Genomic DNA, 24025 nt, shown 5'->3' with positions numbered 1-24025 from the left:
GTGATGCTTTCTAAGGCCCACTTGACTTCACATTCCAAGATGTCTGGCTCTAGATTAGTGATCACACCATCATGATTATCTGGGTCGTGAAGATCTTTTTTGTACACTTCTTCCATGTATTCTTGCCACCTCTTCTTAATATCTTCTGCTTCTGTTAGGTCCATACCATTTCTGTACTTTATTGAGCCCATCTTTGCATGAAATGTTCCGTTGCTATCTCTAATTTTCTTGATGAGATCTCTAGTCTTTCACATTCTGTTGTTTTCCTTTATTTCTTTGCATTGATCGCTGAAGAAGGCTTTCTTATCTCTTCTTGCCATTCTTTGGAACTCTGCATTCAGATGCTTATATCTTTCCTTTTCTCCTTTGCTTTTCACCTCTCTTCTTTTCACAGCTATTTGTAAGGCCTCCCCAGACAGCCATTTCGCTTTTTTACATTTCTTTTTCATGGGGATGGTCTTCATTCCTGTCTCCTGTACAATGTCACGAACTTCATTCCATAGTTCATCAGGCACTCTATCTATCAGAGCTAGGCCCTTAAATCTATTTCTCACTTCCACTGTATAATCATAAGGGATTTGATTTAGGTCATACTTGAATGGTCTAGTGGTTTTCCCTACTTTCTTCAATTTAAGTCTGAATTTGGCAATAGGGAGTTCATGATCTGAGCCACAGTCAGCTCCTGGTCTTGTTTTTCTTGACTCTATAGAGCTTCTCCATCTTTGGCTGCAAAGAATATAATCAATCTGATTTCGGTGTTGACCATCTGGTGATGTCCACGTGTAGAGTATTTTCTTGTGTTGTTGGAAGAGGGTGTTTGCTATGACCAGTCCATTATCTTGGCAAAACTCTTTTAGTCTTTGCCCTGCTTCATTCCGCATTCCAAGGCCAAATTTGCCTGTTACTCCAGGTGTTTCTTGACTTCCTAATTTTGCATTCCAGTCCCCTATAATGAAAGGGACATCTTTTTGGGGTGTTAGTTCTAAAAGGTCTTATGGGTCTTCATAAAACCATTCAACTTCAGCTTCTTCAGCATTACTGGTTGCGGCATAGACTTGGATTATGTGATATTGAATGGTTTGCCTTGCAGACGAACAGAGATCATTCTGTCGTTTTTGAGACTGCACCCAAGTACTGCATTTCAGACTCTTTTGTTGACCATCATGGCTACTCCATTTCTTCTGAGGGATTCCTGCCCACAGTAGTAGATATAATGGTCATCTGAGTTAAATTCACCCATTCCAGTCCATTTTAGTTCACTGATTCCTAGAATGTCGATGTTCACCCTTGCCATCTTGTTTGACCACTTCCAATTTGCCTTGATTCATGGACCTGACATTCCAGTTTCCTATGCAATATTGCTCTTTACAGCATCGGATCTTGCTTCTATCACCAGTCACATCCACAACTGGGTATTGTTTTTGCTTCGGCTCAATCCCTTCTTTCTTTCTGGAGTTATTTCTCCACTGATATCCAGTAGCATATTGGGCACCTAATGATCTGGGGAGTTCCTCTTTTGGTATCCTATCATTTTGCCTTTTCATACTGTTCACGGGGTTCTCAAGGCAAGAATATTGAAGCGGCTTGCCATTCCCTTCTCCAGTGGACCACATTCTGTCAGACCTCTCCACCATGACCCGCCAGTCTTGGGTTGCCCTGCAGGCATGGCTTGGTTTCATTGAGTTAGACAAGGCTGTGGTCCTAGTGTGATTAGACTGACTAGTTTTCTGTGAGTATGGTTTCAGTGTGTCTGCCCTCTGATGCCCTCTTGCAACACCTACCATCGTACTTGGGTTTCTCTTACTTTGGGCATGGGTTATCTCTTCACGGCTGCTCCAGCAAAGCACAGCCACTCCTCCTTACCTTGGACGAGTGGTATCTCCTTACTGCCGCCGTTCGCTATGGTTTTCCAGTAGTCATGTTTCGATGCGAGAGTTGGACTGTGAAGAAGGCTGAGCGCCGAAGAATTGACGCTTTTGAACTGTGGTGTTGGAGAAGACTCTTGAGAGTCCCTTGGACTGCAAGGAGATCCAACCAGCCTATTCTAAAAGAGATCAGTCCTGGGTGTTCTTTGGAAGGAATGATGCTAAAGCTGAAACTCCAGTACTTTGGCAACCTCATGTGAAAAGTTGACTCATTGGAAAAGACTCTGATGCTGGGAGGGATTGGGGACAGGAGGAGAAGGGGACGACAGAGGATGAGATGGCTGTATGGCATCACCAACTTGATGGACGTGAGTTTGAGTGAACTCCAGGAGCTGGTGATAGACAGGGAGGCCTGGTGTGGTGCGATACATGGGGTCACAAAGAGTCAGATACGACTGAGTGACTGAACTGAACATAAATGTTGAGATTACTAATGACTTTTCTTTCTCTAATACTTTTATGTTCTTCTGAATGTTGAAAAATGACATCTATTTTTAAATAGAAAAAAATCACACTGATGTAAACGTTGCTTAGGGCATCTGATAATTGACAATGCAGTCTACTAGACATATTAAACAACCATATGTATAACATTTCCATGTTCTAGCCTTCGATTAGCTTATATCATTCAAAGTTAAACTATCTGGACTACATTAACTTAGCACTTATAAAAAAACTTATATTGAGATATAATTTAATGTTTGCCCTATTCCTTTACAGAGGGTTAATAGAGAAATGCCAAACATGGTTCTTCAAAGAAATGCAAAAAAACCCAAAATGGCTGTCTGGGGAGGCCTTACAAATAGCTGTGAAAAGAAGAGAGGTGAAAAGCAAAGGAGAAAAGGAAAGATATAAGCATCTGAATGCAGAGTTCCAAAGAATGGCAAGAAGAGATAAGAAAGCCTTCTTCAGCGATCAATGCAAAGAAATAAAGGAAAACAACAGAATGTGAAAGACTAGAGATCTCATCAAGAAAATTAGAGATAGCAACGGAACATTTCATGCAAAGATGGGCTCAATAAAGTACAGAAATGGTATGGACCTAACAGAAGCAGAAGATATTAAGAAGAGGTGGCAAGAATACATGGAAGAAGTATACAAAAAAGATCTTCACGACCCAGATAATCATGATGGTGTGATCACTAATCTAGAGCCAGACATCTTGGAATGTGAAGTCAAGTGGGCCTTAGAAAGCATCACTACAAACAAAGCTAGTGGAGATGATGGAATTCCAGTTGAGCTGTTTCAAATCCTGAAAGATGATGCTGTGAAAGTGCTGCACTCCATATGCCAGCAAATTTGGAAAACTCAGCAGTGGCCACAGGACTGGAAAAGGTCAGTTTTCATTCCAATCCCAAAGAAAGGCAATGCAAAAGAATGGTCAAACTACTGCACAATTGTACTCATCTCACATGCTAGTAAAGTAATGCTCAAAATTCTCCAAGCCAGGCTTCAGCAATACGTGAACCGTGAACTCCCTGATGTTCAAGCTGGTTTTAGAAAAGGCAGAGGAACCAGAGATCAAATTGCCAACATCCGCTGGATCATGGAAAAAGCAAGAGAGTTCCAGAAAATCATCTATTTCTGCTTCATTGACTATGCCAAAGCCTTTGACTGTGTGGATCACAATAAACTGTGGAAAATTCTGAAAGAGATGGGAATACCACACCACCTAACCTGCCTCTTGAGAAATCTGTATGCAGGTCAGGAAGCAACAGTTAGAACTGGACATGGAACAACAGACTGGTTCCAAATAGGAAAAGGAGTACGTCAAGGCTGTATATTGTCACCCTGCTTATTTAACTTCTATGCAGAGTACATCATGAGAAACGCTGGACTGGAAGAAGCACAAGCTGGAATCAAGATTGCCGGGAGAAATATCAATAACCTCAGATATGCAGATGACACCACCCTTATGGCAGAAAGTGAAGAGGAGCTAAAAAGCCTCTTGATGAAAGTGAAAGAGGAGAGTGAAAAAGTTGGCTTAAAGCTCAACATTCAGAAAACAAAGATCATGGCATCCGGTCCCATCACTTCATGGAAAATAGATGGGGAAACAGTAGAAACAGTGTCAGACTTTATTTTTGGGGGGCTCCAAAATCACTGCAGATGGTGACTGCAGCCATGAAATTAAAAGACGCTTACTCCTTGGAAGAAAAGTTATGACCAACCTAGATAGTATATTCAAAAGCAGAGACATTACTTTGCCAACTAAGGTCCGTCTAGTCAAGGCTATGGTTTTTCCTGTGGTCATGTATGGATGTGAGAGTTGGACTGTGAAGCAGGCTGAGCACCGAAGAATTGATGCTTTTGAAGTGTGGTGTTGGAGAAGACTCTTGAGAGTCCCTTGGACTGCAAGGAGATCCAACCAGTCCATTCTGAAGGAGATCAACCCTGGGGTTTCTTTGGAAGGAATGATGCTAAAGCTGAAGCTCCAGTACTTTGGCCACCTCATGCGAAGAGTTGTCTCATTGGAAAAGACTCTGATGCTGGGAGGGATTGGGGGCAGGTGGAGAAGGGGACGACTGAGGATGAGATGGCTGGATGGCATCATGGACTTGATGGACGTGAGTCTGAGTGAACTCCAGGAGGTGGTGATGGACAGGGAGGCCTGGCGTGCTATAACTCATGGGGTCGCAAAGATTCGGACATGACTGAGCGACTGAACTGAACTGAACTGAACTGAATAGAGAAATGCCAAATATGATTCTTCTTTCTTCTATGAAACCAAGATTACAGTTGGTGTCTTTGTACCACCCAAAATATACTTTATGCAAACATCCCTTCATTAATACCATTTGACTAAGTGGGAGGCAGATGAAACTGTACTTTTCTCTTGACAGCCAATGGAAAGCTCTTTTTATCTTTTCAGGAAGCATACACCAACTTAGAAACATGAATACTGTAATGTACCAACCTTTGTGCATGCTCAGTCACTCAATTGTATCTGACTCTCTGAGACCCCATCAACTATAGCCCACCAGGTCCCTCTGTCCATGGAATTTTCCAGGCAAGAACACTGTAGTGTGTTGCCATTCCCTTCTCTAGGGGATCTTCCTGACCCAGGGATGGAACCTACATCTCTTGCATCTCCTGCATTGACAGGTGGATTCTTTACCACTGAGCCACCTGGGAAGCCCCATGATACCAAATCAGGCGTTAAAAATATCTACCCTTTCTACTTTGGTCAGGTGGCCTCTATGTTTTGTTTAAGCTTTTAAAAAGTTATCTTGGAACTATTCTTTCCTATATGCTGTGATATGCTGAGCTTAGTCACTCAGTGGTGTCCAACTCTTTGTGACCCTATGGACTGTTGCCTGCCAGGTGCCTTTGTCCATGGGGATTCTCCAGGCAAGAATACTGGAGTAGGTTCCCATGCCTTCCTCCAGGGGATCTTCCCAACCCAGGGATTTAACCCAGGTCTCTCACACTGCAGGTGGATTCTTTACCATCTTAGTCAACAGGGAAGGCCAAGAATACGGGAGTGGGTAGCCTATCACTTCCCCAGGGGATCTTCCCGACCCAGGAATCGAACCAGGGTCTCCTGCATTGCAGGTGCATTCCTTACCAGCTGATCTACCAGGGAATCCCATTCTTTCATATAGAACCTATATCTAATCTTTTTAGAAGTAGCAGGCTATAAATCTTAAATGAGTAAAATACCTTTTGCAAAGACCTTTGTGACAATCATAAAAGTCCCGGTGTGCTCCAATTACCTAAAGACAGAGCCTTGGTTTTCCTGATGGCTCAGACACTAACGAATGTGCCTGCAGTTCAGGAGACAGGTTCAATCCCTGGGTCAGGAAGATCCCCTGGAGGAGGAAATGGCAACCCACTCCAGTATTCTTGCCTGGAGAATCCCATGGACAGAAGAGCCTGGCAGACTCTTCTGGGGTCGCAAAGAGTTGGACATGACTGAGCGACTAACACTTTCACTTTCATTTTTCTGGTTTCCCTTGCCCTCCCCCCCTGCACAACCCCTTTTTCTCCCATCCTTTAGTTTGTTGTCCAGAAGGGAAGAATTCCTTTCAGAGAGTAGAGAATCTTTAGTTCAGAGAGAGCGTGAATAACTCAACCAACATCACACAGTGGGCAATAGAACTGACCAGAAGCCAGGTCTCCTGACTTAGAGCACAGTTCACTCTCCATTAGACTATGAGGGCATTTCAATCCTACTGATAAGTCAGGGAAATCTAAGAATCATAGACATAAAGGCACATATTTTTAACCTTCCTCACAAATTTCCTCTGGCTTAGCTTATTTAGGTTCCAGAATAACTTTAGTCCTAGACTCTATCTTTTAACTCCCAAAGAGTATACTGCCTGTCTTTGGAATTCTGAGTACAAAGTTCTTTATTCATTTACTCAGATCATCTCACATGTTGAGTGGCTGCCATGTGCAAAGCTGCGCATGCCATGCTAAGTCACTTCAGTTGCGTTCGACTCTTTGGGACCCCATGGACTGTATTCCATCAGGATCCTCTGTCCATGGGATTCGCCAGGGAAGAATACAGGAGTAGGTTGCTATTTCCTTCTCTACATGTGCAAAGCACTGGGCTTCTATTCAAGGGAAGGCACTGGCTTCCTCAAAGAACTGCTAGACACAAACTGGTGTTGTGAACAGAACAGCGGATCTGGAGACCTGGGTTTTCATTCTGGTGCTGCCCTGGATTTGCTGTCCAGCTTTGTACAAAGTCACTTGACCCCACTCAGTTTCAAGTTTCGCATCTGAAAATTAAGGTGATAATATCATTTGGCCTGTAAGAGAGTTACTCTAACTGCTGTGAGTGCGTATGTTAGTCACTCAGTCGTGTCTGACTCTGCAACCCCATGGACTGTAGCCTGCCAGGTTCCCCTGTCCATGGAATTCTCCAAGCAAGAATACTGCAGTGGGTTGACATTCCCTTCTCCGGGGAATCTTCCTGACCTGAGTATCAAACCCGGGTCTCCTGCCCTAGAGGCAGATTCTTTACTGTCTGAGCCACCAGGGAAGCTACCACTCATTAAAAACTGTGTGCCGGCCACTGTCACAAAGCCCTCTGTGTGCACGATATCATCGAGTCTTTAGATGACCATGTTTACGATCAATACACTATTACTTCCCCTACTGTACTGATAAGAGCACTAAAGCTGGAGAGATTAAGCAATATTCCCAGAGTAAGTAAGAAAGCCGTGGATCTGGGGTTTGGATCAAAGCGGACTCCAGAGTTTCCATAGCCAACACCACTGGTCCCTCCCAACATAAAAAATAATCAAGAATATACCTTGAAAGGCATTAAGCTAATTTTAAAGCATTCTCATTTACTCTACTTCTACCTATCTGAACTTCTAAGATGTGAATAGGTCTATTCTTCTGCTCATTCCTTTGCCTTGTCAAATAATCACCTCGAATGTCCAAGTGATAACCTGGAGGTGGAGGACTCAAGCCCTTCTGGTTGACTTTCACAGTAAAGAGGCTCTGGGTAGGCTCCATAAGACCATGCTTCCTGTGTCTCAAAATTTCACTATCTTCTTCCTTGTCTTCAATCTTTTGGGGACTCGTCCTTCCTGGGAAGTTCAGAGGCCCATTTTCAGCCAAATACAAACGTTAGAAGCTTTTCTCCAAAGGAGAAAAATGAGCGAGAATCTAGTCCCTTGGAAGATCCAGCTAACCCACCTTATAAAGCAGGCACAGAAGCCATGAAATGCACCAACCATTTCTCTCCCAAGGATTTTTGCCAGCCTTGGCACAGGCTGGTTCATTTGAAATATATAATTAAATATTCTTAACAACTCAATTCTTCCACCTCACTTTGATCAATAGTTCATTACCTAAGTCAGATGTGCCAAAAGAGGCAAACTCTTCAGCTCATTTTGTCCTATATTTGCATGAATATTATGCACTGAATGTTACGCTTCTTTGAATTTCAAAAGAACTTCCTGGCCTCTTTTGACTACAACTTTAACAACTGAGCATAATGGAGTTACAGAAAGACATTTTCCCAGCTAGAGATCTCCAACCTCGCTGCTTTTGGACAGTAACAAACTTTTATATAAGCCATAAATGGCTCATTCATCCACTGTGATGGCACTGTCCATAGTTCCTGGGTTCCTGAGCTGGTTTTCCCTCCTGTGAGAGCAAGGTAACTCTGGCTAATAGCTACTAGCAAGTGGCAGCACCCACTTCTACTTTTCCTTGTGCAAATAGCTTTCTGCTATGAAAGCACTTCCTCCAGACCTCCTCAGATTCTACACCAGTTGAATGAGTGTCTTTGACCATAATAGCATCGCCCCTCATTCCATCCTGATGCCTAAAATGGGAGAGCAAATAGGCTACAGAGCATCTGCCTTGAGCAACATGCTTATACTCAAACCAGCCCATGAATGAGAAAAAACCTTGGCTTCCTTGGGTAAAACAGTACCAGGCAGCAAGCAGCAGACATGAAACTCTATGATCCTTACACATTTCTTGAAGTTTTTTTGTTATTTTTTCCCCTCATTTTGCTTCTTCCAGTCCCATATCTACTCTTCTCTAGAACTCAACAGCACAATATGGGAATCCTGATTTCCTTTTACTTCAAAGGACTTTTTCCTGTTGTCAAAGTAATATTTGCCAATTGTGAAATCTTTGGAATAAATAGAAGTATAAAAATGAACAAAAATAACAGTCATGAAACTACTACCCAGAGATAAAAAATCAGTTCCCTCTTGCGCACCATGTGTGTGCCTGCATGCTCGGCTGTGTCTGACTCTTTGCGACCCCATCGACTGCAGTCTGCCAGGCTGGCTCCTCTGTCCGTGGGATTTTCCAGGCAAGAATACTGGAATGGGGTTGCCATGCCCTTCTCCAGGGGATATTCCCCACCCAGGGATCGAACCTTTTTCTCCTTCATTGGCAGGTTGGTTCTTTACCATTGAGGCACCGGGAAGCCCCACTGCACACCAAGCATGAATATAAATTTTAGATAGAAGAGAGAACTGTGGGTAAAACCCCAAATTATGGAAGCAGTAGATAAAAGTATAAGCATATGGAGTAGGAAAGATCTTCCTAGGAATAAAAAGAAATCCACAAGCCATAAAGGAAATGAATGACAGATCTGACTACACAAAATTTTAAAACTTCTATATGGGAAAATATGGCTTATACAAAGTTTGAATGAAATGGCAGGCTGGGAAAACAATATGTGAAATCCAAAAGGTTAATAACAACATTTGAAATAACAAAATGTTAATAAATAAGCTTTTGCAAATCAATAAGACAAGGAACCCTACTGAAAAATACCCAATTCACTGGAGAAATACAACTGAATTAGAAGTAATTGAAAGTATACTCCAGTAACAGGACAATCTCACAGCACAACTGAAACATGATTTCCTCTAGCAAACTGGCCCATGAATACAGTGATTAATAATACTTTTAGTGAAGGAATTAGAAATGGACATGCATACATATACGGTGGAAATACAAACTGATACTTTTTTTGGAAGGACAATTTGACAGTTTTTGCCAAGATTAAAACTGAACATACACTTTGACCTGACAATTACTCACAAATACTTGCTTAAGTGCTTTCAGGGATTCATTAATGGCTTACTTATAGTAATAACAAAGACTGGAAACAATCTAACTATCTACAAATAGGGACTATCTAAACAAACCATAGCACACTCATATAGCTGGGTACTATGTAGGCATTAGAATGAATATGGTACTGTTACACCAAAATGTTCTGACATGGAAGGATGTCCTGGACACACTGCTGAATAAAGCAAGTTATAAGGAAAAATATATATATATAATATCCAATTTTCATAAAAGAAAAAATCCCTATAGATATGTATGTTTTGATAACACAGAGAGAAAACAGCATGGAAGAAACAGAAAACTATTATTAACAGAATAATAGAAAATTATTATTAATAGTAACAGTTAGCCCTGAGGTGTGGGAATGGGAGTTGAGAGAAACAGGTTCTTTATGAAGTTCAGATACTTTCACATCATTTTGTAGTGAGTAATATTCATTTCATAATTTAGGAAATTTCAAAATAAGCTAATATAAGCATTTTCCAGGGCTATCATTTTCAATAAGGAGTGTTTGGTAGCATGAGAGTACATTACAAGGATCATTTATGCAACCATTTCCTAATGCTTCTAATGTCTTGTAGAGCTGCAATATAAATCTCTGTGCATGCAGTGTGGGTATGTGTGTGTGTGAGTGTGTATGTGTGCCAAGGCAACACACCTAAGGCACAGACTTGTAGAGTTTCCTTTTAGTAGAGATAACTTTGCACATATCTTTGAGACAGTTAGCTTGGGTCAGTCCCCAAAGAATGATGCTGAGGGCTCATTTAGGGAATGACGATGACCTAAGCCTCATTATCTGACTATAAGCTGGAAACACTAGCCCAGAACTGGTCCCTTAGGCCATCTGTTACATAATCATTTTGACACCAGTTGAATATCCAAAGGGCTTGGGACAGACTCACAGGCAGTAGGAAATGTTAGAGAGTGATAGTCTGGGATCTGTCAATCATTTTTCAATCACATTTTTTCTTTGGTTTGTCAGTTAAGCTCTAATTGTCTATTTCTATGAACAATACTACTCAGTTCTTCATTAATATGGAAGGCTTCCCAGAGAAGATGGTCTCCTAAGAGTTGCAAGCTTCCCCATGCTGCCACAAGGCCATAAGGGAAGTTTCTCCCTAAGAAACAAAGGAGTTTCAAGTCCAGCTGCTTGTGAGCTTAGCTGAGAATGAACTGGACTTTTCTCTCACATCCACTGAAACCAAGGCAAATTTCTGGAAGCCAAGGGTTCTGAGATGGATTACATATTCAAGCAGAAGAAGGTTGGTTGAGGACTACCAGAGAAGAGGCTGATTTAAGCTCTCTTGCTCCTACTGTGTCCTGCTCAAACTTCCGTTTTACTGTCTCGATCATATGAGAGATCACCATGGATCACTCATGTTTAAAAGCCTAATCAAAAGCCCCATTTCTCTCAGGAAGGAGACTCATTTTACTATGAAAACCACAGTGAAGCAGAAAGACAGGTAACAGTGGAACAGATTCAGCACTGTTCTCCCTAACAGAGAGCCTCATGTCCAATATATTTAACTTAAGCTGATAAAGGAGATACGTGTTGAAGTGATGGGCTTCAGATGCTGTTTCAGCTCCTACCAGGCATATTTACACAGTTCCTTCTCATGAATAAGTTCAGTGGAGCAGAGAATGCCCCGTCTTGGACAAGTTCCACTTTGTGCTTCTTTTGATGCAGCCAAAAAGGGGAACTAGAGAGAGGGCTTTTCCTTCAAATGCAGAGCCAGGGTCCACCTTGGAGGTGGCTGCAAATGGCCCAAGGAAGGCGAGGCTCACAGTGGGCGAAGGCAGGCAGACAGCTCCTAACAAGAGCAGAGATGTCAATGGTTACTCATAAATCTCCCAAATGTGGCCTCAAGGAGGGTTAATTACCCCCCCTTTTCCTGCCACTCAGCTTTCTCCAATGTGTCAGCCCATGACACGGATCGCTGACTTTCTAGAAATATTCCCTGGCTTCGCAGGGACGTTCCGTTCAACAAATGGCATCCAATTTGCTGACGGTCCCTGGAATCTCAATTTCCTCAAAGGATTTTTCATCTCAATCCAGTTCGTGTGAAGGTTTTTTCCTTCTTCATTTTTCGGCAGAAGGGAATAGGCAGAGCCTGCTTTACTTTTTTTTTTCTTTTTCTTTTCTGTGTTATTCTTTTTCATAAAGTGAAAACCTTTGTGGAAGAGTCTGAAATTTGGGAAAAAATCCAGCTCATCTGTCAGATATTTCTAGAATTACGTAAAATGGAATGAGATTTGTTCAGTTTAGAATAGGAAACGGAAAATAACTAATGTGTCATGTGTTCTATGAGATGAAAACTATATGATAATCAGAAAAACAGCCCCAAATTCACCGGCCTGATTCAAAGCTCTCCTTCTTTTATCAACGCACACATAAAGCAGTAACATTCACTTTCTTAGATTCGTGGCAGGGCCACATTTGGGCTAACTCGCAATCTCTTCAGATTATAAGCATATTCTCAAAGAAATGACAAGAAAGTATCTTGTTTTTTTAAAACTCAAGACACTTACGTTTTACTTGCTCTGTTCTGCTTCCTTCTAGGAAAAGAAAGAACAGCAACAAGGAGAAGATGTATCTCATGCCTCCCATGCCGCCCATCTTCCACTTTTTTCTCATTCCGGCCAGTGCAAAAGGCAGCTTGAAACTTTCAGGGCCCAGTGTACTCAAACTGGTGGGAAGCAAGCAGACAAAAAGACTTAGAACAGATCTACTGGAACTGATGGAGACCTCTTATCTCAGGCTTCTAACCTACTGGGGGGTGGGAAGGGCTGGGGGAATTTACATAAGTATAATAAGCACTGTTTTCCTGCAAAGAAAGAGAACTTTCCTCTCCTGCCTCGCAAAGACTGTGGGGGAAAATTTAAGTGGACTAACATACATTCCTATCCAACGCTAAGACTAAATCTTTACAGGCAAGTCATAGGAAAGAAAAAATAAATTTTGAAATCCTCATTTCTAAGGGAATTAAAGTTGATTTCTCAAGAGATTTTCTTTGGGAGAAAAGGGAAACTGGGGTTTGCAAAATGGCCATTTTGGCAAACAAGATAAAAATAATACGCAGTGACCCAAACAATTTCTGAAACGAAAGTCAACTGATCTTAGCTTCAAGACTACCATTATTTTTAATCCTTCGGGGATGGGGCAAGCATTGATCAGCGTTTTGCCTGTGTCTCTTATGAGATCTATAAGGATTTTCAGTTTGGCTACTTATGTTGGAAAAGACAGATGTGATTAGCAACTGGATGTGATGTAAGCACCTGAATGGTTCAGGTGCCTCATTCCTCTCACATGAAGTCCCCTGTGAAATGGAAATTTTAAATGGATCATTTAAGGAATATTGGGCAAACTTAAGTAGGGAATATGTTCACTTTGCATCACCATGCAGAAGACCACCCCCAAAGCACCTACCATTCTTAAAAATAGGAGAACTGCATTTCCAGTCTCAGGAGTGGAAAGCTTTCTGAAGCTTAGAACACAGAAGGTTTGCTATAGATTATATCCAGCCACAGGTCATTTCCATCGACTTTAGAGCTGGCAAAACTCTTCCAATGGGGGATTTGAAAATATTTAAATAATTCAAGAAACACCATATTTCAGTCTGGGATTAACATTGGATGGGAAGTGAGTTCAACAATCTTTTCAGCAGGTCCAACCTAAATATTGAGTATAGAGAGCTGGATGGAATACAAGATGATCATTCGGGAGAACTGAATTGTCTTTGGGCCATGATGTGAATGCCACCACTCTTACTTTAAATATTATGAAGTTGGCCAGATAATTTAAAATCATGGTTTCAAATTAAGTGTATGTAGCCAAAGCAGAAATGGTCATAGAGAATAATTTATGCTATGAGCCAGGATTTGCAGCACTGGTTTGCCTCTCTACCTCCTTCCTGTTCCTTAAATGACGACTAAATTTTCCTGGGACATGTTCAGGGCCTTCAAAAGACCTGGGTTCTGATGACCAGATCCCTTCTGGGAGCTTCTGGCCCTCCTTCAATCACTCAGAATGTCCAGCTCCGTCCTCTGAGAGTTACCAGGTTCCCTCAAAGCAAATCATTTCCATGAACAGCTTTAACACAGCAACTCACCCCAGTGAGGTTCTTCCCGAGCCTTCTTTAATAAGCTTATCCTCCAAGCCTCCAAAGGAGAAAGATTTTTTTAAACCGCTGAAATCCAATTTATCATAATCACATATCGCTCTCGGGGGGGATTTTTGAGGCTGTGGTTTTTGGGTCTCCCCATGCAAGAACCAACTGGATTGTTTTTCTTGTACAATGGTTGGGTGATTTGGTGAACAGTAGCATTGCCTCATAACTCAAGCTGGCAAGAAAACGGCTCTTAGGTTTGGTTTTTGTTTTTTGTTTTTTGTTTTTTGCTTTTCTTGGGTCTCAACTCATGGTATGAGCAAAGACAAAAGTTGGTGACTACAGAGCAATTAATCTCTTTTGGCGTTCCTGTCATCTGTGTGGCCTCCCTGGCTGGGATGAAGAACATCAGAAAATGAATCTCTTTATAAATAATCACTTTTGATTTACAAGATCCTGAAGTCCTGCCTTTATGTTCTGTATGGAGCTATAAACCTAGAAGAGTTCCCTCCCCAGGTCTCTGTTCAATTTCTCTTTATCCCTTTAACTTTTTCTTTTGGGGGAGGAGAATGGTTCAAGACATTTGTTGGGGCTGCAGCAATAAACACGAGTGAGCATTGCTCAGCAAACATGCCGACTCTTACACTTGCAAAGAGCCAAACTGTCCTTAATTTTTCAAATTATACTTTGACCCAGTTAACTGGAGTTATTTCGGCATTAACTCTCTGTCTGCTTCACACAGGCCGTTGTGCCATTGAACTTGCACTGACTCTTTTACAGGTTACTTAGAAATGTAGCCATTGACATATTTGGGGAAAGCCAGGCCCCAAACAAGAAAACAACAAAGAAAACAAAAATTCTGAGACCAACGCTGCCGAGCTGGGGAGGCTGAGTGGGCTTTACAGGAGTCTAAGAAACATGTAAGACCCTAAAGAAATGTACCCATTAAGGTGCCTTCGTGAAACAAGCATTCCCCAAGTTCATTTGCAACAAGCAAGGGGACCAAGGGCTCCTTGCCTGGCTGTGACTGCAAGGGATCTGGGCAGCCAAGTGTCAAGGCTCTGTCCCGTTCTCAGAAGAGGTCTCCTGGGTAGAATAGAATCAGAGACATTCCCAAAGGAGGGCTAAAGGATGGGCAGCTCAGCCAGCTCTTCATGCCCCACAGTGTTTCCTTTAATCCTTCCTAGAGGCTTCACTACCCTTGTAATCTTACATTCACTATTGTCTGTGGGACAGCCCCCAGGGTAACAATTCTCTTTTGGACAAACAGTAAGAAGACACTGGAGTTGCAGGCCAGAGTCCATCAGCTAAAATCCTCTCCCCAGTCTACCACCCAACAAGAAAAGCTCCATTCACTGGCGGTGGCTGGCCCTGAAAAATGGCAGCTTCAGGCCCAGGGTGTCTCTGGTCTGAGTTGAGATGCCTCCATCTCTGCTCTGAGGGGCAAACAATGCCTGGAGTTTGGTTTGCAAAACACCGTGCTATCTATCATTCCTTTTGATTCCCCACAACAACTCCACCTTCAAAAATGGGCATCCTGGAGCCCAGAGAACTCAACTGCCCATTCTCATAAAGTTAGTGGCAGGGCCGGCAGGAACTAGAAGGCAGGCTTTCCAGGCCCTGAGTTCTGCAATACCGCCTTGCACCCGAGCTTAGTGGCTCCAACTCTGACCCCAGTGGTCCGGGCCAGAAAATGAGGCAGATGTCCACAAGGAGGACAGAGGAGCCTCCAGCCCCTTCTGCTCTGTTTCGTTAACTTGAGTATGTGGGAAGCACCTACTGGTCCAGGGCACTTGGGCAAGCAAGCAAAAAAGACTCAGGCGATCACTAAGGGGACCGCAGAACCTGTTAGATGGCTACCCAAGGGGCCTCCCCGCAGCTCCAGAGCCTGGAACTACTCAGGCCAAGCGGGAGTAGAAGTTCGAATCCGGAGGAATACGACCCCCCTCAACCCACCCACCCACCTACCTTGGTGCAGCGCCCTGGGCCTCACCTCCAGCCCGGCGGGCCGCGGGCAGCTGGAGCAGGGAGTCGGCTGGGGTGGCAGGTTCGGGGAAGTTTGGGGTGCCCTGGGGGAAGACGGCCCACCTGTGCAAAGGCTGGAAAGCGAAGAGAGGGAAAGCAGGCGCCTGGCACCGCTCACTGACCTGGCCACCGGCCTCCTCCGTGGTCCACGCGTGCAGCCGCTCCGAGCTCCCCGGGGCGCTCCTCCGAGGTCTGGGATTCGCAGGTTGGGGCGAGAGCTAGAGTGTGTGCAAGGGGGGAGGGGGGACTCGAAAGTGGGTGGGAGGAAAAACATCACCGCCCTCACACACGAGGGAGCAGCGGTTCGCTTGGCTCCTGGGGGCAGAGCCAAGGCGCGGGTGCGGCGGCCCGGGGCCACCTGCCCGCCCGCCGCCCGCTCCCCACTTGGCCCGCGAGACCGGCGGCTCGGCGCGGGCTGGAAGTCCGCGACCACGCAGCCCGCTGCAAGCCCGCACCCCTCGCCTCCCCAACACCGCGCTTTCTCCCCTATCCCCGACCCGAAAGTTAAGAAATCGGGAGAAAGTGTGAGGCTCAGCCGGCGACTTTCCCATCACGCAGCGCCCCCACCCCCCCGCTCCTCTGGCTAAGCCAGCGTTGGGGTCTTAAAGGGACCGCACATCCCCTCTGGCCCCTCCTCCCGCTCCGCGCTGGAGACGCCTAGGAGCTCCCCGCTGCTTGCTCACAGCCTGATGACACTGGCTACCCTCCGACTTCCCTGCTGGAAGCCCTCAGCCCCTCTCTTCTGGCACCACGGCCGCTCTGCGTGCACCTGGTCTGGTCCCGAGCCGGAGCACGGGACGCGGGATGAATTGGCCTCGAAGATGATGCCCTGTAGCAGGCTGCTGATCATTTTGGGTGTATCCCAAATCCACATCGCGGCTCCTAAAGTGACAAAACGTTGGTGCCCTTCAAGCAGGGGTGGCGATGAGTGTGTGTCTGTGGAGGGACAGGATACGACTTAGAAATCTGCTTTTGTCCACCAAGAGAGTTCCTAAGACCCAGGGAAAGGGTCTCCAGTAATTGTTAGGTGTCTTGAAGAAAACCTGGGAGTGGCTCACCAAGAACCCATCGTGAAATCGCAATATCACTGCTGACCTTTTTGGTGAACCCGAGATGGACTAGTCCAAATTTGAGTTTATTCCATGAGACAGACAGTACCCATTTATATTTTGAGCTCCCGGCGAGATCCACTGGGACAGAGAAGCTTGGCAGGCCACAGTTCACAGGGTCGCAAAGAGCTGGACACTGGCGAAGCTTCCCACATGTATAGACACAAGACTTAGCTGTGGCAGCTTTGCCCAGTGAGGGTTGAGTGGGAAGGTGGCACAGCTGGGGGTAACCTGACCAAGTGTGGCAGGACATAGACTGCCTCAGCCACAGGAGTTATGGCCCTATCAGAATCCTTTTCTGAGCTTCTGGTAACTGGCAATCAGAAGGCCTCATTGGCTAGTCTTCCTCCATAGCTCCACTGGTTCAGGCACTTAGAGGGTTCCTTTGCCTGGGGTCCTTCTCTATTGTTCAGGCACATCAGGCACATAGAGAGGCCCCTCTGGCTGGGGTCCTACTCTGTAGATTGGTGCATCAGGCACGTAAAGGGGCGCCCTGCCTAGGTCCTCCAGCTGCACCCTGGGTGGAGTCCTACTCTGTACTTCAGCGCGTCCAGCCATTTTAACGGGCAACCTGGGTGAGGTCCTACTCTGTTGTTCCACATGTCAGGTGCTTGATGGGCCAGCCTCGCTATTATTCAGCTGCCAGATGCTGCCTGGTTGGGAGAGGCTACGGTGATGGCTCCACCCCCTATGTGTGACTCATGGCTTCCATGGCTGCCTGGCTTCCTTCCACAGGCATTTTCCCCCGCAGCCTCCTCCCTTATATCCCCGCGGTCCCTCTCCCAGCAGTCAACTTCAGCCCTTGCCCTGGCATTGCTCTGCAATCCCTATGCTCCAGCTCCCAGCTGCTGCACCTTCTAGGGGACCTGCGTCCCTGTCTGGGGTATGTAAGGCTGCGGCAAGGACTGGCTGATTCTCATTCCATTTAGGCTGCCAGAGATCAGCTGCCTCACTCTCAGCCTTAAATGTTTCTCTTCTGACTCAGACAGTTGCCCCTGTTGTGGAGATTGGACCCCTGTTTGAATTCTCCCACCTGCCGAGGGCAGGTCCAGTCCTACTGACACTCCTGTTTTTCCCCCTAGTTCCTTCATCCTGCTGAGTTTTGCATGGTTTTATATATGCTTTTCCTGTGGCCAGGTACTCCTGTCCACTCTCAGCTGGTGTTCTGCAAGCACTTCTGTGTCTGAAGGTGTGTTCCTGATGTATGCGTGGAGAGTGAGGTACTCTACGCCCACCTACTGTTCTGTCATCTTGTTCCTCCCCCAACATCCTCTGCTTTAATTCCTCTACATCAAGCACATTCTGTTGCTTTGAGCCAAAATGCCTTTCTCTTCTTGAGTGTGCCAAGCAAGCTCCTACATATCCATCAAGATTTAGCTTTCTGTCAGTCTTTATTTTTTTTTTAATTTTTATTTTTACTATATTTTACTTTACAATACTGTATTGGTTTTGCCATACATTGACATGAATCCACCATGGGTGTACATGAGTTCCCAATCATGAACCCCCCTCCCACCTCCCACCCCATATCATCCCTCTGGATCATCCCCGTGCACCAGCCCCAAGCATCCTGTATCCTGTATTGAACATAGACTGGCGATTCGTTTCTTACATGATAATATACATGTTTCAATGCCATTCTCCCACATCATCCCACCCTTTCCCTCTCCCACAGAGTCCAAAAGTCCACTCTACACATCTGTGTCTCTTTTGCTGTCTCACATACAGGGTCATCATTGCCATCTTTCTAAATTCCATATATATGTGTCAGTATACTGTACTAGTGTTTTTCTTTCTGGCTTACTTCACTCTGTATAATCGGCTCCATCTCATTAGAACTGATTCACATGTATTCTGTCAGTCTTTAAAGGAGAAGGTGTCTTAGATAGCTCCTTCCTTTCCATAGCCCCATGTATATAGCTCTAATATAATATATAGTATAAATATTATAATATTTAGCATTTTTTATTAAAGATGTAAATTTTACATAGCTTGTGCTCCCAAAATGCTATGTCTAATGGGGAAGATAAACAGGAAAACAGATTAAAGATAGGGCCTAAAATATGAAATATAGGAAAGGGTGCAAAATGTCTGCTTATGTCAGTGAACAGTTTTGTCCAAGGGTGTTTTAAAAGACACCATAATGAGAGAGGTGTTATGATGGATCTGCAGCAGAAATGATTTTATACCCATTGTTTTTTCTGTGGGCTGCTTATATTGGAGTAGGCAAATCCTGCATTACAGGGAACAAACTCTAAGCATTGGTTTCTATAAGAATTGATGAGGGTATTAATTTTAGAGTGTAGGTGGGAAGGTACCTTCTGGAGGAAGATGTGTTGTTGTTTGTTGAAACTAGAGAGGAGAGAAAAAAAAATTAAAAATCACCAGGTGTAAATCAGGTTCAAAAGGGTTTATTTTTCACAGTCTCATTAACCTAAAACAGGGCTTCCTGAGTGGCTCAGCTGGTAAAGAACCCGCCTGCCAGTGCAGGAGATGCGGGTTCAATCCCTGGGTCGGGAAGGTCCCCTGGAGGAGGGCATGACAACCCACTCCAGTGTTCTTGCCTGTAGAATCCAATGGCAGAGGAGCCTGGCGGGCTAAGTCCACAGGGTCACAAAAAATCAGACACGACTGAGTAGGCAGGCACACGTGCTAGAAGTGTTTGAGAGAGAAAAAATCCTAGAATAGCTACTTTAAGTGTCCTTGTTGCCTAAAAGACCATATACGTTGCTCAAAACCTGAGTGATGTAGAAGCCAGACTGAAATTGTAAAGCTGGAATATGTAATGAACCAGGTCTTCATCACCCTGTCTTCCTTTTATCTTTCTTGTGTTGATTGGAGGCACAGTTGGAGGCACTTGAGGTCTTCCTGATCTCAGACATAGTTTCACTGTTCTTTTTTAGAAATTTACTTTACCGTCACGCTGTTACCTGAACATAACCACCCACTCAACCTCAAGCAATCTTGCTTCTGACTTGGCTCATTGGATCCTTTTTTTTTTTTTTTTTTTTTGCTTTGCTTTGAAAGTTTTCTTTCCTTTGTCAACATTCTCTCCATCCTCAGCTGTTTCATGAAGTCTGTCCTGTTGACCTCTCTCCATCTCAATTTCCCCACTCCCACATTTCCTCCTAGTAATTCATCTGAACTTAGCTAGCACTTCATTTTTAACTCTCTTCTGGAATCACCTTCTACTCTATTTTATCGTTTCTATAACATTGTATGTTCTTTAAGGACCTCTTTTATACTACTACTATATTACTTTAGATAACAATAATGTATGTCCTTGAATTAATGCTCTCTATTACAAAGTGGGTCTGTCTTTTTATGCCCATGGTGTAGACCCTATGAAGGGATTCAAATTTTAGTAAAGGTCATGGATTCACAGGCAAATAGACCTGAGCTCAGATTCCAACTCTGCTACATACTGACTGCTGCTGCTGTTGCTAAGTCGCTTCAGTCGTGTCTGACTCTGTGGGACCCCATAGACGGCAGCCCACCAGGCTCCTCCATCCATGGGATTTTCCAGGCAAGAGTACTGGAGTGGGGTGCCATTGCCTTCTCCACATACTAACTATGTGACGTAAAATAATTTATTTACTGTCTCTGCACCTCAGTTTCCCCATTGATACAGTGAGGATAGTAATACTCAATTCAGAATGGTTTTGAAGTTTATTGTTTATATTTAATGTATTTAACATATGAAGAATCTTGCAAATAGGTCTAAGTTAGATTTTTTGGTTAACTGTATTAAATTCTATGAAATGCTTGGTATGACAGACATAAAGCATGACGATTACATGGTAGAATAAAATAAGATTTTGAGCTGCCTTTTTTTTTTTGGCCGAGTTTTCATGCTATTTAATAGAATGATTTATTCTGGGTCAAGAATGATGGGAAGGATTCACCTGGATGTAAGAAAGAGAATTTTTTGCCTGTTTATTGAAAGCTATATGTTACATGGTATGATTATTGCTGCACTTTGAAAAAATTTAAAATTCGTATGTGGTCTCAAAATAATATTGACAGTTATTTTAAAGATTTATTAAAATAGTTGATTTCTTACAGATATTATCTATGAAAAGATAGATACTTTTGTGTTAGTATCTTAAAATAGCAAAAGAGAATAGAATAAAATAGGATAGAGATGGAAAGAACTGAGTGACTTTTTCAATGGCTTCTAGTTGTAAGTGTTGCAAACTTTTTGAAACAAAATAAATTGTTTTTATAATTTAATAACACATTGCCTGAAACAGATTTAGGAATCAGCTAAAACAGCTTTCACTGCAAGCCAGGAATAATTTATCCATGGGTGGAAAAAGAACCATTCTTCTGTGGGGGGGAAAAAAAGGATAAGAATTGACATGATTATGTATGGTAATTGGAAAATAGAATTATAATGACCAGACCTAACAATGTTAAATATAAAGTAACTTAATGGCAGAAATAGTAGAAAGCCTTGGGTAAGCAGTGGCATGTCTTTTGGGATACTGTTTGTTTTCGCATCATCAAGACCTGAATTTAAATCCTGATTCAGCACTGTTCCATTCAAGACCTTGTTAATGTTTCTAGCCACAGATTCTTTGTTTTCTTGGACAGAAAGTTACTGCCCACCTATTATGGACCAGGCACTATTCTAAGTGCTCAGATGATGAACCATACAGATTAATTCCTCACGAAGCTTATATTTCTACTTGGAGAGACAGACAATAAGACACATATCAAATATAATGGCAGGTAGTGTTAAGTGCTATGAAGGTGAAAAAGCAATGTGAGCAAGCCAAGTGTGATCAGGGATATACTATTTTATTTTAGGTAGATGAGTTCTCTGAGCAAATGACATCTGAACAGAGACATGAATGAAACTGGGGAGAGCCAGTGCAGATATCTCAGGAAGAGCTTTACAGGCAGGAGAGAGAGCATCAAGTGCCCCAGCTTTGCAACAGGAGTGTGCCTTGAGCATTTGAAGAAAAACAAAAAGGCCACTGTTTACGGGGGTATTTCGTTAAGGTGACTGAAAACATGGGTTAAGCATATCAGGGGATTGTAAATGTGGAAAGGTAGGTTAAGGTCATTTTAGGAGGGACATGACAAGGAGTTGGTACTTTAATAGTCAGTGAGGAATCCTGGAAAGTTTTGAGCAATGGAATGACAAAATTCAAGCTGCATTTGAGGAAGATTAATGGTGCAGGGGAAATTGGAGAGGTTAGAGACTGGGGCAGGGAGATCAAGAAGGAGAAGTTGTTGCTGTAGTTTAAGTAATAAGACCCTGAACTGGAGAGTGGTTGGTTAAAACTAAATGGAGGTGATAGATGAGAGAGACTGTGGAAGTAGAATATATCTGCCTCAGCATATGATGAAAAAGGGCAGAGGAGATGTGTGAATCAATAGTAACTGAAAATTACAAGCATGAATGACTGATCGAACCCTGGTCTCCTGCATCGCAGGCAGATTCTTTACTGAAGTGGTGATGATTTGAGCCTTTATGGAGATATCAAGGGGCTTCTCAGGTGGCTTAGAAGTAAAGTATCTGCCTGCTGATACAGGAGATGCAGGAGATGTGGGTTTGATCCCTGGGTCAGGAAGATCCCCTGGAGGAGGGCCTGGCAACCCACCCCAGTATTCTTGCCTGGAGAATCCCATGGACAGAGAAGCCTTGCGGGCTTCAGTCCATAGGGTCACAAAGAGTCAGACATGACTGAGCACGCGTGTGTGCACTCCCAGAGACATCAGGAGCAAGACAAGGTCAGGATGAGTTCAGTTTAGACATGTTAATCAAGGAGGAATCAGTGAAATCACAGAAACAAAAAGAAAGTTATGACCATGCAAAACCATTTCTTTGGCACTTGTAGCACTGAGTAGAATTTTATAATTAGGTTTTCTGTTTCAAACTCCTACTTTATTTAAAATATACTCTCTGCACATTGCTGTTGAACTATATAACTCATTTTATATAATTAGAATGTCATATTTATACTTTTTGCAATGTTTTTAAAATAATCTGATTCAAAAGGAAAGTCCCATCATAGATGAGGGGTAGGTACACATGTATGTTTCTTTGCCCTAATTGGAGCATGGCAATCCTAGGCACTGATTGAGCGAATATTGCAGGACCGTTTTCTCAAAATAGAGCCAAATGAGTTTGTTTCCCTAGGCTGCTGAAGGAGTTCATACTGAAAGAAAGTTTCAGTTAAAAGTATAATCTTATAGCCAAGCTCAAACTAATAAATTAAAAATGCTATTGATGTGTTTCTTACTATAAGCTAGTAATTATAATAGCTGTAATAGTAATTATACTAGCTGTAAAATACCACTAAGCATGACAGTATGTGTTTGTGGGCTGTTAAGCTGCTACTGCATTATAAAATTGAAGTTTTATTGGTTTACTGATCGAATAGAACCATTATGATTGCTTCATGTAATGTTACACTTGTGTCACACCAATTATTTGAATATATCCTGTGAAAAAAGATCAAATCTTACTTTGCTGTTTAAAAACAAACAAAAAAAATGTATTGCCCAGAAGGGGGAGACAAAACATTGATTATTAGAGTTTGAAGTAACTGCTTCCTGATAAAACGTGACTTCTTCGTACCCCAATTTGATTGTTTTTGTTCCTTTCTCTTATAGGTTTAAAAATTGTAGGATAGTTGCTACTATAAAATATTTAGTTTTATGATGGTGACAATTTTGTTAAAAATCTAAATTCAATAAAAATAAAAATAACCAGTGCAATTATTTTTAACTAGTATATATAAAGTAGAAATTCATTTGGTAATCAGGTAAAAATAAGACCTAAGGCTGTTTAATGATGGTATATTTTATAAGTGATCTTTTAAAAATAGCAAAAGCACTATTAAAGTTCCATTTCTGTTCTTTTCTAATTTCACATTCATTAAATGCTTAAGGAGTAGCTTCCTTTCTATTTCCTTATGTTTTGATACTGCAAGCTGATTTGTGTATTATACTTGTTTTGTATGGAAATATCTCCATATTTTTTGAAAGGTTTTATTATTTAAACCACCATTCATTTTTAGAACAATTTCTTATCAGTCCCTTCGCTTCCAGTGCATTGTCATAAATTGAATTACTTCATCATGCCAGATTAAATTCATTGTTTAAAGCATGCTAAGATAATGTCAATTATAAAATATTAGCAAGTTATCTTACCTTGGGTATTTGGAAACATTGAAAAGACAGTATGAATATTGACTTTCGTTTAGACATTTATTTTGTAAATTGGTTGTATTAATATTTATGAGTATGAGGTTGTTATGTTTTATAGTGTATTCTGATATTA

The 24025-nt window shown here is 42.8% G+C and overlaps 2 protein-coding genes across 2 annotated transcripts in view; both read right to left on the bottom strand.

Annotated features, from left to right (window-relative positions):
- LOC108634436 (chordin-like protein 1) overlaps window positions 1-16493 on the bottom strand; it is a gene marked incomplete at its 3' end in the record, with an annotated part of 121224 nt that extends 104731 nt beyond the window's left edge. Inside the window, 3 exon segments of the mRNA XM_018044094.1 lie at window positions 12018-12175; window positions 15742-16105; window positions 16331-16493. Coding sequence (XP_017899583.1) covers window positions 12018-12175; window positions 15742-16105; window positions 16331-16493 — 685 coding nt within the window.
- The window catches only part of TRPC5 (transient receptor potential cation channel subfamily C member 5), a 341695-nt gene that overhangs the window by 169475 nt on the left and 148195 nt on the right, over window positions 1-24025 (bottom strand). The gene's annotated exons all lie outside the window — the stretch shown is intronic.

Source organism: Capra hircus (assembly GCF_001704415.2).
Source record: "Capra hircus breed San Clemente chromosome X unlocalized genomic scaffold, ASM170441v1, whole genome shotgun sequence".
In the NCBI taxonomy this organism is placed as follows: Eukaryota; Metazoa; Chordata; class Mammalia; order Artiodactyla; family Bovidae; genus Capra; species Capra hircus.
The sequence above is the reverse complement of the archived record's forward strand: the minus strand, read 5'-3'. Positions and strand labels throughout refer to the sequence as shown.